Source organism: Lithobates pipiens, unplaced genomic scaffold (genome assembly GCF_037356315.1).
Source record: "Lithobates pipiens isolate NorthernLeopardFrog02 unplaced genomic scaffold, aLitPip1_a1.2 Scaffold_18, whole genome shotgun sequence".
Classification (NCBI taxonomy): Eukaryota; Metazoa; Chordata; class Amphibia; order Anura; family Ranidae; genus Lithobates; species Lithobates pipiens.
In genome coordinates this window covers 306,085,699-306,104,347 of record NW_027507758.1, presented here as the reverse complement: position 1 = coordinate 306,104,347, position 18,649 = coordinate 306,085,699, and the positions used below count along the sequence as shown (strand labels likewise).

General features: G+C 42.0%; 1 protein-coding gene across 1 annotated transcript in view; it reads right to left on the bottom strand.

Moving 5' to 3' along the window:
- ASCC3 (activating signal cointegrator 1 complex subunit 3) overlaps positions 1-18,649 on the bottom strand; it is a 1,010,279-nt gene that overhangs the window by 252,998 nt on the left and 738,632 nt on the right. The window contains exon 22 of the mRNA XM_077487192.1: positions 12,212-12,366. Coding sequence (XP_077343318.1) covers positions 12,212-12,366 — 155 coding nt within the window. The remainder of the gene's footprint in view (positions 1-12,211; positions 12,367-18,649) is intronic.

Here is an 18,649-nt window from a genome sequence, read left to right as displayed (position 1 = left end):
GAAGCATTTGTTCCAGCTATCGTCCCATTGCATTTTTAACCACTTCAATACCCGGCCATAGTCATATGACGTCCACAGATGGGATCTCCCATCCTGGGTGGACATCATATGATGGTCTCAGTATTTTGTCAAGGGGCCCGCAGCGTGACGATCGTTGATGAGGTGTGTCCCTCGCACACAGCCCATCCCCGATCTGTGGGATTTTCATCCCCATCCACCTCCCCAATACATGTACCCGGCCGTCTCTAATCACAGCCAGTCACATGTACTGTGCCATTACAGCGCTCGTGCACGCGCCTAGGGCACGCCCAGAGTGCCGATCGGGGATGCGGCTTGTCACCCTGACACAGCCCAACCCCGATCGCAGTAAAGAGCCAATGACCGGCTGTGTCGAATCACAGCCAGTCACAGAACGTAAACAAACCGCGGTAACGAGATGTTACCGGGTTCTCCTCCTCGCACACTGATCGTGTGAGGAGGAGATTGCGGTGACATCTCGTTACCGCCTAGTGTACACTAATCACACACTGATTACCCCCCAATAAAGAGGACCTGTCACCACCCATCAAAGTACCTGTCATCACCCATCACAGCCCATCTGAGTACCTGTCAGCCCATCTGAGTACCCGAGTACCTGTCAGCCCATTTGAGTACCCGAGTACCTGTCAGCCCATCTGAGTACCCGAGTACCTGTCAGCCCATCTGAGTACCCGAGTACCTGTCAGCCCATCTGAGTACCCGAGTACCTGTCAGCCCATCTGAGTACCCGAGTACCTGTCAGCCCATCTGAGTACCCAAGTACCTGAGTACCTGTCAGCCCATCTGAGTACCCAAGTACGGGAGTACCTGTCAGCCCATCTGAGTACCCAAGTACCTGTCTCAGCCCATCTGAGTACCCAAGTACCTGCCACAGCCCATCTGAGTACCTGTCACAGTCCATCTAAGTATCCGAGTACCTGAGCACCTGTCAGCCCATCTGAGTACCTGACTACCTGTCCCAGCCCATCTGAGCAACTGAGTACCTGTCCCAGCCCATCTGAGTACCTGTCACAACCCATCTGAGTACCTGTCACAGTCCATCTGAGTACTAGAGTACCTGAGCACCTGTCAGCCCATCTGAGTACCCGAGTACCTGTCAGCCCATCTGAGTACCCGAGTACCTGTCAGCCCATCTGAGTACCCGAGTACTTGTCAGCCCATCTGAGTACCCGAGTACTTGTCAGCCCATCTGAGTACCCGAGTACCTGTCCCAGCCCATCTGAGTACCTGTCAGCCCATCTGAGTATCCGAGTACCTGTCAGCCCATCTGAGCACCTGAGTACCTGTCAGCCCATCTGAGCAGCTGAGTACCTGTCAGCCCATCTGAGCACCTGAGTACCTGTCAGCCCAGCTGAGTACCCACGTACCCGTCACAGCCCATCTGAGTACCCACGTACCTGTCACAGCCCATCTGAGTACCCAAGTACCTGTCACAGCCCATCTGAGTACCTGTCACAGTCCATCCGAGTATCCGAGTACCTGAGCACCTGTCAGCCCATATGAGTACCTGTCCCAGCCCATCTGAGTACCCGAGTACCTGTCCCAGCCCATCTGAGTACCTGACTACCTGTCCCAGCCCATCTGTCATAGTAGTCTCCGGAATCCAGTGGTTTATGGAAGGCCTACCCACGGAATCCCCTCGTTGAGAGTTAACAGGTATCCATGGGCGCGCGTTGGCGCGAACGGACGCACGCGGGTGCGTGTAGGTACGAACGGGAGCACGTGGGTGTGCGATGTTGCGAACGAGCGCACGCGGGTGCGCGATGGTACGAACGGGCGCACGCGGGTGCGCGGGGTCACGAACGGCTGCACGGTTTCACGCGGGCGCGCGCAGGCACGCCGTGCGACCGTTCTTGGCGCCCAAAGGGCTACTTAAGGAATCTGTTACAGTGCCTCTTTGCTGTCCAGTCTACAGCGTGTCCGGTTACTTTGTCTCCTGCTTACCTGATTGTTCCTGATCCTTGTTACCCGGCCTGTTCCTGACGACGCCTGCTTGCTGCCAGCCTTTGACCTTCGGACTGTTTGACCACGCTTCTGCCTTCTCCTGTGTACCGTTGCTGCCCGCCTGTTACCGACCCGGCTTGTACCTTGACCTCGCTTCTTCTGCCAGCTGTTCCAGTCTGACCACCTGTGCCTGCTGTTGTCTGCTGCCTGCCTGCCAGCTGTTCCAGTCTGACCACCTGTGCCTGCTGCTGCCTGCCTGCCAGCTGTTCCAGTCTGACCTCCTGTGCCCGCTGCCGGCTGCTGCCTGCCTACCAGCTGTTCCAGGCTGACCACCTGTGCCTGCCGTTGTCTGCTGTCAGCTCCAGGGCCGGTTCTACTCTTCACCAGCTCGGCACTTGTGCCCTCTGAACTCTAGAATTCCTGTCCCCACTTCCAGGGATTCTCGAGCCAGAGGCTTACGAGAGGCCGCTCCCTGCATTCTGGGCTCCTCCACCAGGTACGTGACACCATCTGAGTACCTGTCCCAGCCCATCGGAGTACTTGAGTACCTGTCACAGCCCATCTGAGTACCCGAGTAACTGTCACAGCCCATCTGAGTACCCAAGTACCTGAGTACCTGTCAGCCCATCTGAGTGCCCAAGTACCTGTCTCAGCCCATCCGAGTACCCGAGTACCTGTCACAGCCCATCTAAGTACCTGTCACAGTACATCTGAGTATCCGAGTACCTGAACACCTGTCAGCCTATCTGAGTACCTGTCCCAGCCCATCTGAGTACCCAAGTACCTGTCCCAGCCCATCTGAGTACCCGAGTACCTGTCTCAGCCCATCTGAGCAACTGAGTACCTGTCCCAGCCCATCTGAGTACCTGTCACAACCCATCTGAGTACCCGAGTACCTGTCACAACCCATCTGAGTACCCGAGTACCTGTCACAACCCATCTGAGTACCCGAGTACCTCTCACAGTCCATCTGAGTACCTGTCACAGTCCATCTGAGTACCAGAGTACCTGAGCACCTGTCAGCCCATCTGAGTACCCAAGTACCTGTCCCAGTCAATCTGAGTACCCGAGTACCTGTCCCAGCCCATCGGAGTACCTGTCCCAGCCCATCGGAGTACCTGTCCCAGCCCATCGGAGTACCTGTTCCAGCCCATCGGAGTACCTGTCCCAGCCCATCGGAGTACCTGTCCCAGCCCATCGGAGTACCCGAGTACCTGTCACAACCCATCTGAGTACCCAAGTACTTGAGTACCTGTCACAGCCCAACTGAGTACCTGCCACAGCCCATCTGAATACCCGAGTACCTGTCACAGCACATCTGAGTACCTGTCACTGTTCATCTGAGTACCCGAGTACCTGTCACAGTTCTACTGAGTACCCGAGTACCTGTCACAGTTCATCTGAGTACCCGAATTCCTGTCACCAGCCCGGAGTACCCGAGTACCTGTCCCCAGCCCGTCGGAGTACCCGAGCACCTGTCACCAGCCCGTCGGAGTACCCGAGCACCTGTCACCAGCCCGTCGGAGTACCCGAGTACCTGTCACCAGCCCGTCGGAGTACCCGAGTACCTGTCACCAGCCCGTTGGAGTACCCGAGTACCTGTCACCAGCCCGTCGGAGTACTCGAGTACCTGTCGCCAGCCCGTCGAAGTACCCGAGTACCTGTCACCAGCCCGTCGGAGTACTCGAGTACCTGTCACCAGCCCGTCAGAGTACCCGAGTACCTATTTGCAGCCCATGCCTCATAGAATACACATTGGGGCGTTTGCGTTTTGTGTGTAATTCCACTGTCCTGGTGCTCCAGGACCTTCAAAAGTGTGATAGGTAGGAACGAAATGAGATGTGTAATTTATGCTCCTAGAACACCTGAAGGTACCACTTCCATGTTGGACCTCTGTATATGGCCAGGCTGTGTAAAAGTCTCACACATGTGGTATCGCCATACTCAGGAGGAGTAGCAGAATGTGTTTTGGGGTGTAATTTTTGCTATATACATGCTATGTGTTAGAAATATCTTATAAATGGACAACTTTGTGTAAAAAAAAAAGATTTAAATTTTTTTTCACTTTTTCTGAAGACTTGTGTAAAAAAATTAACTGTTCAAAAGACTCATAATGCTTCATAGAATATACTTTAGGGTGTTTGTTTTCCAAAATGGGGTCATTTCGTGGGTAATTCAATTGTTCTGGTGCTCCAGGGCCTTCACAAATGTAAAAGGTCGTTAGGAAATTAGAGGTGTCATTTATGCTCCTAGAACACCTGACGGCGCTCCCTGCATGTTGGGCCTCTGTATGTGGACACGCTGTGTAAAAGTCACACACATGTGGTATCGCCATACTCAGGATAAGTAGTAGAATGTATTTTGGGGTGTAATTTTTGCTATGTACATGCTTTGAGTTAGAAATATCTTATAAATTGACCACTTTGTGTAAAAAAAATATGTTTTTATTTTCTTTCCACGTTTTCCGAAGACTTGTGGAAAAAAATGAACTGTTCAAAAGACTCATTATGCCTCATAGAATATACGTTGGGGTGTTAGCGTTCCAAAATGGGGTAGTTTTGTGGGTAATTCTACTGTCCTGGTGCTCCAGGGCCTTCACAAATGTAATAGGTTGTTAGGAAGTTAGAGGTGTCATTTATGCTCCTAGAACCCCTTACGGTGCTCTCTGCATGTTGGACCTCTCTGTGTGGCCAGCCTGTGTAAAAGTCCCACGCATGTGGTATCGCCATACTGGGGAAGAGTTGAAGAATGTATTTTGGGGTGTAATTGGAAGTATGCATATGCTGTGTAAGAGAAATAACTTATTTTGTTATTATGACAATTTAGTAAAAACAAAAAAAAACCCTTCTTTTTCCCAAGAATTGTGGGAAAAAATGACAAGGTCAAAAAACTCACCATGCCTCTTACTAAATACCCTGGACTGTCTACTTTTCAAAAAGGGGTCATTTGGGGGGTATTTCTACTTTAATGACATTTCAGAGCCTCGAGAAATGAGATAGGCCGTCAGTGCATCAGGTGTGATCAGATGTGATAAATTTTCAATGATTTGCACCATAGCTTGTAGACTCTATAACTTTCAAAGAGAGACTAAATAATATCCACTAATTTGGTTTATTTTTACCAAAGAGATGTAGCCGTAAAAATTACTTATTTTCAAAATGTTATCATAGAAACTAAAAAAAAGTGTTTTTTTTTTTTCAAAATTTTCGCTCTTTTTTCACTTCTGTCACAAAAAATAAAGAACCCAGTGGTGATTAACTGGTTCCCAACCAGCGCACGCCGTTGTATGTCGGCAGAATGGCAGGGCAGGCATATTGGTGTACAGGTACGTCCAATCTTCAATGCCGCCCTGCCACCGTGAGTGCGCCGCTGGCGGCACGCTCGCGTGCCGGTCGGGACCCCCGTGAGTCCGGTCGCGGGTCCCGACTCGATCGCCGCAGGCATACCCGCGATCGTCTCACGGGACGGCTGAATGGAGGAAATGCTGTGTAAACAGCATTTCTCCATTCTGCCTAGCAACTAGTGACGCTGATCTCTGCTCCATATGATTGGAGCAGAGATCAGTGTTCACTAAATGAAAGCCCAACCCCCCCACAGTTAGTAACACACCCCTAGGAACACTTAACCCCTACACTGCCACCCACTGGTTAACCCCTTCACTGCCAGTGTCATTTACACGGGAATCACTGCATTTATAGAGCAATGCGATTTTTTTTCCCAAAAATATGTAGAAGAATACGTATCGACCTAAACCGAGGGAAAAAAAAATATTTTTATATATTTTTGGGGGGTATTTATTATAACAAAAAGTAAAAAATAATGCGTTTTTTTCAAAATTGTCGCTCTATTTTTGTTTATAGCGCAAAAAATAAAAACCGAGTTGATCAAATACCACCAAAAGAAAGCTCTATTTGTGGTAAAAAAAGGACGTCAATTTTGTTTGGGAGCCATGTCACACGACCGCGCAATTGTCAGTTAAAGCGACACAGTGCCGAATCGCAAAAAGTGGTCTGGTCTTTGACCAGCAAAATGGTTCGGTCTGTAAGTGGTTAAATACCACCAAAAGAAAGCTTTATTTGTATGAAAAAAATGTAGTTTGGGTACAGTGTTGCATGACTGACTAACTGGCATTCAAAGTGCGAGAGCTCTGAAAGCTAAACATTGGTCTGGTAAGGAAGGTGTATAAATGCCCTGTATTGAAGTGTTTAAATGCCGATACAAAACTATATGCGAAAGTGCCGGCATCGAGACAAAAAAACTATATGCCAGATCTGATAAATATTGACCAAACAGGTTTTGTACCAGGCAGGGAAGGACAAGATAATAGTATTAGAACTCTATTATTAATGAATAACGAAAAAGAAAGAAGGCCCCCAATGAATTTAATATTGATCGATGCCGAAAAGTAATTTGATCGAGTTGATTGGATATTTATGTTTGAAACACTGCAGAGCATACGATTGGAACCAAGAATCATGAAATGGATTAGTAACTACAGCCAGGGTTGGGGTCAATGGGAGTATGTTGTCTGCTTTTGAAATGTCAAACGGTACAAGGCAAGGATGCCCGCTTTTACCGCTCTTGTATGTAATCGTATTAGAACCATTACTAAACAAAATACGGAATAACCTAGACATTAAAAGTGGGAGAGGAAGAGCATAAGCTAGCGACATATGCAGACGACATGCTCCTATACATGACCAAACCAAGACTGTCACTCCCTAACTTAATAAAAGAACTTAAACAATATGGCAAGCTCTCATATTTTAAGATTAATCCTAAAAAAATGGTAATATTGAATATGTGCCTAGATAAAAAAGAAGTAAGCTTACTGCAACAAGAATTTCCCTTTTACGTGGGAAAGAAAAGAAATAACATATCTAGGAGTTAAACTAACCCTCACCATAGACAAGTTATATCAAGCCAACTATATTCCCCTACTCAATGAAATCAAAATAGAATAAAAAAAAAATACAGAAAGATATGAACTGATCATGAGACCCGCAAATTAATCTTGAACTCTATAAGGGATGGGAATACAGCGCAACACCGTTGTGTCTAAATTGGGGAAACATTCATTCAGGTGTGACGAGGAGATGCCTTTAAAATCTAGGCCTATCTTAACCTATCCCCAGCATGTCTATGTGAGGATTGTTTATTTCCGTGAAATTTCTAATAAAAGTTATTAGAGAAAAAAAAAAATACAGAAGAGACCAGTTTTATGGTTAGGTAGAATAAATATATTAAAAATGGTGATGTTACCGAAGATGACATATAAATTTCAGATGCTCCCGATAAAAATACCACTACGTTTCTTTAAAGTAATGAAAACAATAATTCTGAAATATATATGGCAGAGTAAAAAAGCTAGGGTAAATAATAATTTGCTATCCAGGAGAAAAAAAAAGGAGGGATGGCATGCCCAGACGTAAAAATGTACTATGATGCAATTATTTTAACAAGATTGGTGGAGTGGGCAAATTTAAATACTAATAAGAGTTGGATAAAGATGGAGGATACACTTTATGAGACACAACTTCAAAAAAATATATGGATTCCGCTGAAATTTAGAACAAATAGCATAAACACGCACGACCTCACAAAAACAGTATTTAAAATATGGGACACACTACATCGAAAAGAAAAATGGAAATATAATTCCCCTTTAATTCCATTATCAGGCACTTTTTTTCCCCAGGTAATGGGACACACATGGGAAAGCAAATGGGGGGTTTACAATTAAAAGATATCACAATGCATGGGAAAATTATCACAATGGAAGATTTAACCAGGATTCACGGGTGGTATTATTTAAAGGACTGGGAATATTTACAATTAAAGCACTTTGTTAGCACAATTCCCCAACCAATCAGAGATGAGGAAGGACTAACCCCAATCGAAAAGCTCTTTAACAGGAAAACAACAATAAGACATTGAATATCCCAAATATATGCAATCCTAACAGGGACCTTACCTTTCATAAACAAATGGGAACAGGATATGGGTATGAAATTGGATGAGACACAAATGATAGGTGCAATACACAATTACGCAATGAATATAACCTCCATTGAGGCAAATTACAAGTGCATGGTGCGTTGGCATTTGACCCCGGCCAGAACCAATAAATTCCACCGGAATAATTCCCCCCAGTGCTGGAGGAAGTGTAATCAAATAGGAACAATGCATACATGGTGGGATTGTCCCCTGATAAGAGACTATTGGCGGGAAATACTAGTATATATAGAGAAGATAACAGGGGAAAAGATTCTGCAACACCCCTGGACTTGCTTGTTCCATGGGACAGCTAAAACTGGGACACAATACAGGAAAACGTTGGTTTTGTTTTTGCTCGACGCCAAAAAGGGTCTCATCCCTAAAAAATGGCTACAGAGAGTGGAATATATAAGCAATATGGAGTACCTTCACAGAGCCGACCAAGGACGGATGGAAACCTATAAATACCTGGACGAAATGCAATATATTTAAAACGTCTGAAATATATGCGCAGAGAATCCTAGACACAGGCTAAATTCAGAAAGGTAGCAAGGAAAATAGATCGGGGGAGGTGAGGGTCATATAAAGATATGAGATAGATATAAATGAAAGATTTTGATAAATATTTTCTCTTTTCCTATACTTTTACTATGTATATGGATGATACTTTTATAAACTATAGCATGGATAAGTTTATGCATATGATGATTCAGCAGTCCAGCAAATTTCACACGAGTGGTGATATTAGATGAGTCATTGATTCTAGGCAGATGTGTGTTATGTCTGCTGGAGTCACTGGTTTCATACTAGCTGCCTACTGATGCATAAAAAAAAAAAATGCTAGTCGTCTAATACTATTGTAGGTATTAAAAAATTACAACAAAAATGACATTTCCAGAGTGCTCAGAAAAAGCAGTCTGGAAGGAAAACTACTGGTGAGCTTTTACTGTTACGAGCATACTAACATATTGTTATCTCTGTGTGGTATGCCAGTTCCTCAGCTTACGGAAAGAAGCGTTCTTAAAAAAAAATATATTAACATTGCACAGAAAATTATTGGTTGTCAATTCCCTTATTTAGATAAATATTTTAATTCCTGCTGTCTCTGTAGAGCAAATAGCATAATTTCAACTACTTCCCTCTGTTAGGAGTTATAAAAAATAATACAGCATGGACAAACAGATTTAGAGATTTCTTTCCTAGGGCTATAAATGCACTTAATGAAAGTACATAGAGAATATTTATGTTCCCTTGTAGCATGGTGACTATTGAGTAAGCAATAAACAAATGAGATTTCAGACACAGATCTAAGCAGCTAGTGCTGTAGAAAGAGGACATGGCTGACATCTTATGATCAGCCGATCAGGTCTTGCCTTTACTATTAGTTCAGCATTGTGTAAAGGCATAGTTGCAATCTGCAACGTGGAATTTACAGTGAGATGGTGCCTGTCTGAGCAGGGGGTGTGCAAAAATGGCTTCAGCTCATGTCCCCCAACTTGAAAGAATTCACTAACGCGTTTCACCGCCTACTATTAAGTCCCACAATGCGTTAAAGGATTCTCCCAGGGTAAGGGCCCCGGACCATTTTGTTGACTTAAGACCAGACTACTTTTTGCGATTCAGCACTGCGTCGCTTTAACTGATAATTGTGCGGTCGTGCGAACTGGCTCCCAAACAAAATTGATGTCCTTTTTTCCCACAAATAGAGATTTCTTTTGGTGGTACTTGATCACCCCTGCGGTTTTTATTTTTTGTGCTATAAACAAAAATAGGGCTACATTTTGAAAAAAAACGCATTCTTTTTTACTTTTTGTTATAATAAATATCCCCCAAAAATATAGAAAAAAACATTTTTTTCCCTCAGTTTAGGCCGATACGTATTCTTCTACATATTTTTGGTATAAAAATCGCAATAAGCGATTATTGATTGGTTTGCGCAAAAGTTATAGCGTTTACAAAATAGGGGATAGTTTTATGGCATTTTATTAATATATTTTTTTTTACTAGTAATGGCTCGCGATGGCAGGGCAGCAAATTTAACTACTTGGCGCCCATACTACGTCTATTGACGTCATGGGCTTTCGGTGGTTATATCTGAATAATGCCTGAGGCCACAGAAATAATTCAGATATCTGCGTTTTCAACTGGCGATTCCCTGCACCATAAGAATGATCATAGCGGCTGTTCCGCTGCTTGATCGTTCTTATGGGCGGCGGGAGGGGACGCCCCCCTCCCGCCGCCCAGCGGTGCTTGTACCGAGTCACCGCTTCCATCGGTGAGTCGGTGACAGGATCCGCCGGCCCCCGCCAGTTACCATAGAGATTCCCGGAGTCTCTATGATCATTCGGAGGCCGGGCGCGATGTTATGACGTCACACCAGGCCTCGGTATTCAAAATAACGGCGCCGATTTGGCAGGGAAGCCAGGATCGTCTTTTTATTTTTTTATTTTATTCTTCCCAGCCTAGAGGTGAGATATGGGGTCCTATTGACCCCATATCTCACTGTAAATATGTCCGATCATGCCATATTCCTATTACAAGGGATGTTTACATTCCTTGTAATAGGAATAAAAGTCATACATTTTTATTTTTTATTTTTTTTAAGTGTCAAACTAAAAAAATAAAAATAAAATTAACAATAAAAAAAAAAAAAGTAAAGCGCCCCTGTCCCCGTGAGCTCGCACACAGAAGTGAACGCATACGTAAGTCCTGCCCACATATGAAAACGGTGTTCAAACCACACATGTGAGGTATCGCCGCAAATGTTAGAGCGAGAGCAATAATTCTAGCTCTAGACCTCCTCTGTACCCCAAAACATGTAACCAGTAAAAAAATTTAAAGCGTCGCCTATGGGGATTTTTAAATACCAAAGTTTGGTGCCATTCCACGAGCGCGTGCAATTTTGAAGCGTGACATGTTGGGTATTTTTAAGCATGAAACAGTTTTTTTCTGAAAAAAACGTGTTCGAAAAATTGCTGCGCAAATACCGTGGGAGATAAAAAGTTGCAATGACCGCCATTGTATTCTCTAGGGTCTTTGCTAAAAAAACATATATAATGTTTGGGGGTTCTATGTAATTTTCTAGCAAAAAAATTAGGAATTTTACATGTAGGAGAGAAATGTCAGAAATGGCCTGGGCGCAAAGTGGTTAAAGAGACGTACTGGTACGCCCATTTGCCTGCCCGTGCCATTCTGCCGACGTACATCAGCGTGCGCCGGTCGGGAAGTGGTTAATGTACCAGTTTGTCGGAGACATCATTTACTGAGGCATCTGAGCGGTACCATTTTCTTTATTTTTGGCCAATATGGAATTTACAGGAACACACTTTTAATACCAGGAGATAAAACGACCAATGTTTTATACATTTCCCCTGCTTCAAAAAGCTCAGTGGCAATGTAGGTCACATAGCTAGTATGCCAATATTTAAAAAGTAACTACACTTGTGTTGATAAAAATAAAAATACAAAAAAAAAAACACAATCCCCTAAGGTTAATCAATGTACATTGCAAGGATTTTAACAATTTGTTGCAGATTCCTGTTTATGCTCAGAAGAAAAAGATATTTGTTTGATTTTGGTCAATGTGTAAAGTGAATTTGAATGGTAGTGACATTTTCATGATTAATCAGCTGCAACTTGCAGTGTTCTACTGAGGAAAATTGCATGGCATGCACCCCTTTAGAAGTTATTAACTCTTTTGAAGTATTTCACAAAAATAGAATCTTTGTTACAGAGGATGTCTACAATCTGACAGATATCCTAATGAAGACTGCCAGGAAAATCAGTGAGCCAATCACACAAGCAAGAAACGACAACTCCAGGCTGCCATTTTGCACTGAATTTTACAGACAATTACAGGGCTGCCAATTAAAATGAAAAGGCAATTTTTATTAACATTCAATTACATTATGGCTTGCGTAGCATTTGCATATGCTATATTATTTTTTATTTGCAATTTTTTTCCACAAAACGAGTGATACCATTTAAGGCAAGGCATACTTTAAGCACAATATTTGCACACAATCTATCCATACTTGCAACTGTAATTCAATGAAGATATGACAAAACAAGGTTTTTAAACTTTGTTTTAACTAAAACATAATTCTATGTGCATTTATTTGTTATGTTATCAAAAAAACACAATATTAACTTCTTTAAAAAAAATAAAATAATGACATACCAGCACAGCCTATATAATCATTTACCAGACATTAAGAAATATTGGGTGTACCTGATCATTCCATTTAAAATCAGGATTGATGCTCAATCGAACTCTAAGGACTGTGCGAGTAATTGGTTGGATAGTGGCTTCCATTGTAATGGCTGGAATTTGATGGACACACTGTTTCACCTTTAGCCCAATGTTCACATGATGTAACATGTGACCTAAAATAGGTACATAAGGTTAAAATTATTTGCATAAACATTTGCATATACAGGAACAATAATGCAATCAGACTTGTAAATCAGCTTTTAGATGAACATATTACAGCTTGCGTTTTGCATTGTGTTGTACAAATGAGTGACTTTTTTGACCTGGCATGTTCTAATGTTTTGTAATACTTAACTGGAATTAGCACAGAGCAGTTTTAGTATTTGCAGCTCAGCATAATAAGTGTCAACCCACTTAAGTTAAAATGGCTTTAACTCAATTTTTATGATAAACTACATTGAATATGCATTCAACTTGTGAAAATGAAAAGAACTATATATCTTAAGTTTATTGCTATTACCACTTTCACCGGGTTAGATTGTTTTAAGAAAAGGTAAACTTTCCCCAGGTATTCCTTACTCTGACTTGCCTCTATAGCTGAGTTAAAAAAAAGAAAATTACAAGGGGTACTTGTTTTGTGATAACCAGAATTATTAGACATGCATGGAGGCGCCCATGTTAGAGAATTCTAGCTATCAGAAAAACAGTTACCCCTTGCATTTGACTTTTGAAAATGAGAGGAGAAACACAGGCACCTCTAGGTTAGAACTGTAAACATTTTAATGAGATACAGGTGCACGATCTACTGAACAGCTGATTTTTTTGCCTGTGTGGGAGAAATCCTAGCCAGCAGGATCTCTGGGACGGCGATGAAACAGAGGCTTGGAACAGGCGGATGGTGAGGGCTGGAAAGCGGCGCCGGCCGTGATGACATCACTGGTGGGTTGAAACAGCATTTCGAAGCATACGCACTGGCAGATGGCACTCAGGGCATGCTCCTTTGTCAAGCTAGTGAGACTTTGGCTGATAACAGCCTTATATGTGCCTTGGAACACTGCCATCTAGTTTAAAGGATGTGGCATACTTTCCAACATGAAATACCCAGAGCATTTATCCAGATCAATCAAAAGGTCCACACCTCTACGAATAACTTTTATAACATGGTCTTCTCAGATATGAAAAAAACTATGTTCACAACCAACTTTCCATCCTTCTGACTTAGGCCTCCTCACCCCTTTGGAGAATAAAGCATTAAAATCCTTTGCCAATAATGACAACTTAATCATAAAAACTTTTTTTTTTTCATTCATTCCCCTTTCTCCCCCCCCACCCCTTTTTTTTTCTCTGTTCCATTCTTATCATTCTATACTGTGTCTTTAATGTTTGTTTTGTTTATGTGGTATTTGTAATTGGTTGTGTCTGTCAAGTTATTAGTGTTTGCCCACCCCCAAAACAATAGGACACGATTGGTTAATGTAGCCAAACATATTTTTGCAAGTATTTTCAATTTTGTTTTTATTATACGCTTTATTATGATCACCCTCGGTAGAGAATTAACATTGATGAACTGCCACACAGATAATTGGTGCCGGATACAGGGCAATATCCCCTTAAGTCTATGGTCATAACCAACGGAGATTCCGTGATAAAAGGGATTGTAACCAGGTGCCTTCGAACGTCCGGGAAGAAGCTACGCTACTGAAGCCAGCGAAACGCGTTGACGTTATCACAGCTCAGTCTGGACATGACACTGTGTATGGAGTAGAGGTCGACCGATATATCGGCCGGCCGATATATCGGCCGATATTTGCAGTTTTTTAAATAATCGGCATCGGCCGATTGTGCTGATAAAAAGCCGATTTAGAACTACAGCGGGACTTTGAAATGGCTTCTGTATAGAAGTCAGTGCAAGTTGACTGAGTCGTCATAGCAACCCTTTCCTCCTCTCTGGGCAGCCTGCCAAGAAAAAAACAGAAAGATACAATGTTTACACTTCTGAATGAATTAAGTCATCTCTGTGTGTAGAAGTTCTCAGTTTAACCATTTAAAGACTAAATCTTTTCTGACACTTGTTGCTTACAAGTAAAAATCCTGTATTTTCTGCCAGAAAATCACTTAGACCCCCCAAAAATTATATATATTTTTTTTAGCAGAAATCCTAGGGAATAAAATAGCGGTTGTTGCAATATTTTATGTCACACGGCATTTGCACAAGGGTCTTTCAAATGCATTTTTTGGGGAAAAAAATACACTATTTAAAAAATAAAAATAAAATAAAAACAGTAGTTAGCCCATTTTTTTTTTTTTCGTCCAAAAGTTTTGACTACCTGTTTTTATTTAATATATAGGTTTTTTTTTTTTTTTTTATCTAAATCATACATACAAGTAAACTGATTGGAGGTTTGTTTTGTTTAATAAATGTCTAAATGTAAGAAATTTTCTGTATCACTTATGAAGGCTGCTTTCACACTGGAGCGGGCAGGCGTTGATGGTAAAACGCAAGTTTTAGCGGCTCTTTACCATCATTTTAGCGGTGCTATTTGGCTGCTAGTGGGGCACATATAACCCAGCTAGCGGCCAAGGAAGAGGTTAAATGCGCCCATGAAGCACTGCTGCCAAATCGCATTGCATGCGCTTCGGCAGTGGTGCCCATTCATATCAATGGGCAGGAGTGGTGGAGGAGTGGTATACACCACTCCAAACATGCTGCTTGCAGGACTTTTTTTTTTAAGATCCTGCCAGCGCATCGCCTCAGTGTGAAAGCACTCTGTCTTTCACACAGACTGCAGGGGAGCCATTTTGCAGTCGCTATTTTCAGCCCAAAAGCACCTGAAAAACACCCCAGTGGGAAAGGTGTGTTAGATCAAGGGGGATTAAAAAAAAAAAAAAAAAAAAAGGAAAAAAATAAATAAATAAAATAAAATCGGCCTAACATATCGGCCCAAAAAAATCGGCATCATATATCGGCCGCCATGATGTCTAAATATCGGCATCGGCCAGAGAAAAACCCATATCGGTCGACCTCTAGTATGGAGTGAAGTGAGAGGTAGAGCTCGGGGTGGAGAGGCAGTGCATGTCCTCGGGACTTCTCTAACAACTGATGCAGTGCCAGCGTGAGAATATCGGTATAAACTAGTGGACATATGACTGGTGGTAACCCCCTCTTTACGTCTTAAATTTTTGGACAGAAGCTGAAAGGCAGCCAGGTGACCCATGAGACGGATTTGGTAGTGGATGCAGACACCGCGATTTTCGGTTGAAAGTGGTAATGTACTGTGCAATAATCATGCTAATATCCGCTGACTAGCATCCAACCTGAGCTACCGTTTTAAATAACAGCTGTTTGATAGCTGCTGCCTGTCTACATGAAGGATTGATAATGTCATGCTGCATTGCTACTCTTTCTGCATGAATAGAACAACTATGTTGCCAGTTGTTGAACAATTCCAAGTCGGCCGACTGCTCTGGTAATATGTACTGGATGAATGCTGACCTTACTAATTAAATGACACTTAGCGAAGGGAATTCCCCACTGTGTATTGGCTGCACTATATTCCTTTAATACAGCACATTACTTGACTTTCCAAACCTCAGGGGACTGTGAGAAAAACAACCATTATAGCAGCACTACTGGTGTCAACAGTAGTTAGCTTGGTTTGAACTGAATTTTGAATTTTTTCAATTAGCTATTTCATCCCCCTCTCCCTTCCTCCTGCTCAACATTGATTTAGTCCACTGTCTAACCTTCTTACCTTCTTAGTGATTGGAATAGATTGGGAACCTTGCGATCCCGCAACAACTAATAGGCAATTTAGTGCATGGGTTGCAATGGGCTAAATGCAATGTGTCCGGACTTGAGCTGTGTTCTGTGTTGTTGTATGTGTGTCCTGTCTGTCTAATTATCTGTGGGTATATATTTAATTAATTTAAATTGATAATCACTATTTTTATGAATTGCAAAAGGGTTTTTTTCATATTTTTCTCTATTTGATACTTTAATAAAATTGATTAAGTTATTTAAACTGGAACTAATAAATTCAGATCTATTTATTGTAGTCAATAGTAACCCCTTGTTAGCCTGTCTTTACCAGGCTGACACGCCTCCTTTGTTTTCTAATCATAAAAACTGCAGACAAAGGTGGAGGGATTCTCATTCAAGATAGGGCTAGAGAGGCCCATCACTTACTTGTGGATGGATCCACATAACAAAAACTTAGCAAAGACCCACTACCTGAATACAAATTGGATATCAATCTTCTAATTGAATATGCCACTCAAACCAAAATCATAGCTAAATCTGAAGCATCCTTCCTAAGTAGGGATTTTTACCGCACACCAAATTTTTATCATATCCCAAAGATCCACAAAAGTCTCACTCATCCCCCAGGGAGACCCATCATAGCTGCCATGGAAAGCATAACATCAGGTTTGTCCAAATACATATATCCCCATCTTTAGCCCCTGGCCCAGGGCCTGTAGTCCTACATAAGAGATGGTACCCACTTATTAGAGCGATTAAAGTCATATAAATGGGATAATGACTACATCTGGATGTCTCTGGATGTAAGAACCTTATATACATCCATTCCCCATGAATTTTGACTAGCAGCTCTGGACCACTATCTATTTCATGACCAATTTATGAATAATAGACAAGCTAGGTTCATCTTGGAAATTATTTTAATTTCGATGATCAATACTATGTGCAAGTCAAGGGCACTGCCATGGGAGACAATTTTGCTCCCTCATACGCCAATCTATTCATGGGCCTTTGGGAGCATCAATATATTTGGCAAAACAATCCATACTCTAAACATCTAATTTATTACGGTAGGTACATAGAGGACATCATAATCATCTGGAATGGCTCCATTAACAACATTCGGATTTTGCCAATCATTGCAATACCAACCCCCATGTTCTGAATTTCAAATATGTTACAGACTCAGATAAATTAGCCTTTCTTGATCTTGAACTTTATCATGTCCAAGACAAAATACATACTAAAAATGATTGTAAACCAACAGCTGGCAATTCACTACTACACTACAAAAGCTGCCACTACCACACATAAAAATAATATACCAAAAGGACAATTCTGCCATCTGAGGCGCAATTGTACCAATATGACAGACTATACAGAACAAAGGGACTTACTCACTAACAAACTCAAGGATAAGGGCTATCCCGAATCATTAATCAAACAAGCTTACATTTAGTATTCACACAACGTTCCCACTAAAATAGATAAAGGTACATTGACCAATCTCTGTTTGTTTTATCACCATATTCCATTCTGATCACAAAAAAAAATGCAAACAATTCTTAAAAAAAACATTGGCTGATATTGCTTGAGGATATACATCTCAAAACTATCCTCCCCAGAGTCAAATACAGAAAAGCACAGAATATAAAAAATATAAATCGCACCCAGCAAGCTCAAATCTCGCCCCATCAATTTGATACCCCAGATATGCCTCATACCATTACAGGGTAGGTTTCAAAGTAAAAAAACAAAACACAAAAACGCTATGCACAACATGGCAAGAAACAATTTACTACCAAGGGCAAAACAAGCAATATCAGTGAATTTTATAATTGTTCATCCGATTATGTGGTGTATTGCCTCAGCTGCCCGTCATCAACTTTATGTAGATTATACCATCTGCCCCTCCAACAGAGATTTGGCAAGTACTGGAGAAAGGCTAGGGAAAGCAAAGATAAACAAAGCGTTCCTCACCACTTCTCCTAAGATCATATCAAATCTACTGAAGGCCTAAAAGTATGGATCATAAAACAGATGCCTAAGAACCTCTCAGAGGCTGAGCGATTCCATAGGCTCTGCAAATGTGAAACATATTGGATTTATTCTCTCGATACCCTTAAGCCAGGGGGACTCAACGAGGAACTAAGGGTGTCTTTTCCCACAATACCTTTATTTTCATCCTTTTCCCTAGGTATCTCTTCCTTATCATGATGGTTTTTATATAAAAATACTTTTCAGTCTTGGGTAGTTAAGTTTTGTAAATATAGTGTTACTGTTAATGTCTAAACATCTAACCCCCCCTTTTCATCCCTACCCAAACCCCCCCCCGTCCATCCTCGTTTTTTCCCCTCCCATTCAATCCCCCCAAAAAAACTCCCCCTCCTTTTTTTTCCCAATAGCCCCTTGAAGGTGCAATTACCTCATTACGTTAGCCCATCACAAAAAAACATTACATTAGATACCACTATTAGTGCATATAAATTCTATTATCACATATATTTATAATAAAAATCATTGCTTTGCAAAAGGTATCTAGGTACTACTGGCCTCTGTGTGATATACACACAGTGTGTAAACATATTCTTTTAATTAATTTACAATTTATTGACATGCATATATAGTAGTCATGATTTCATGTATCTTCCCATATAATTAATCCATTTAATCCAAAGAAATTAATGCAATATTGT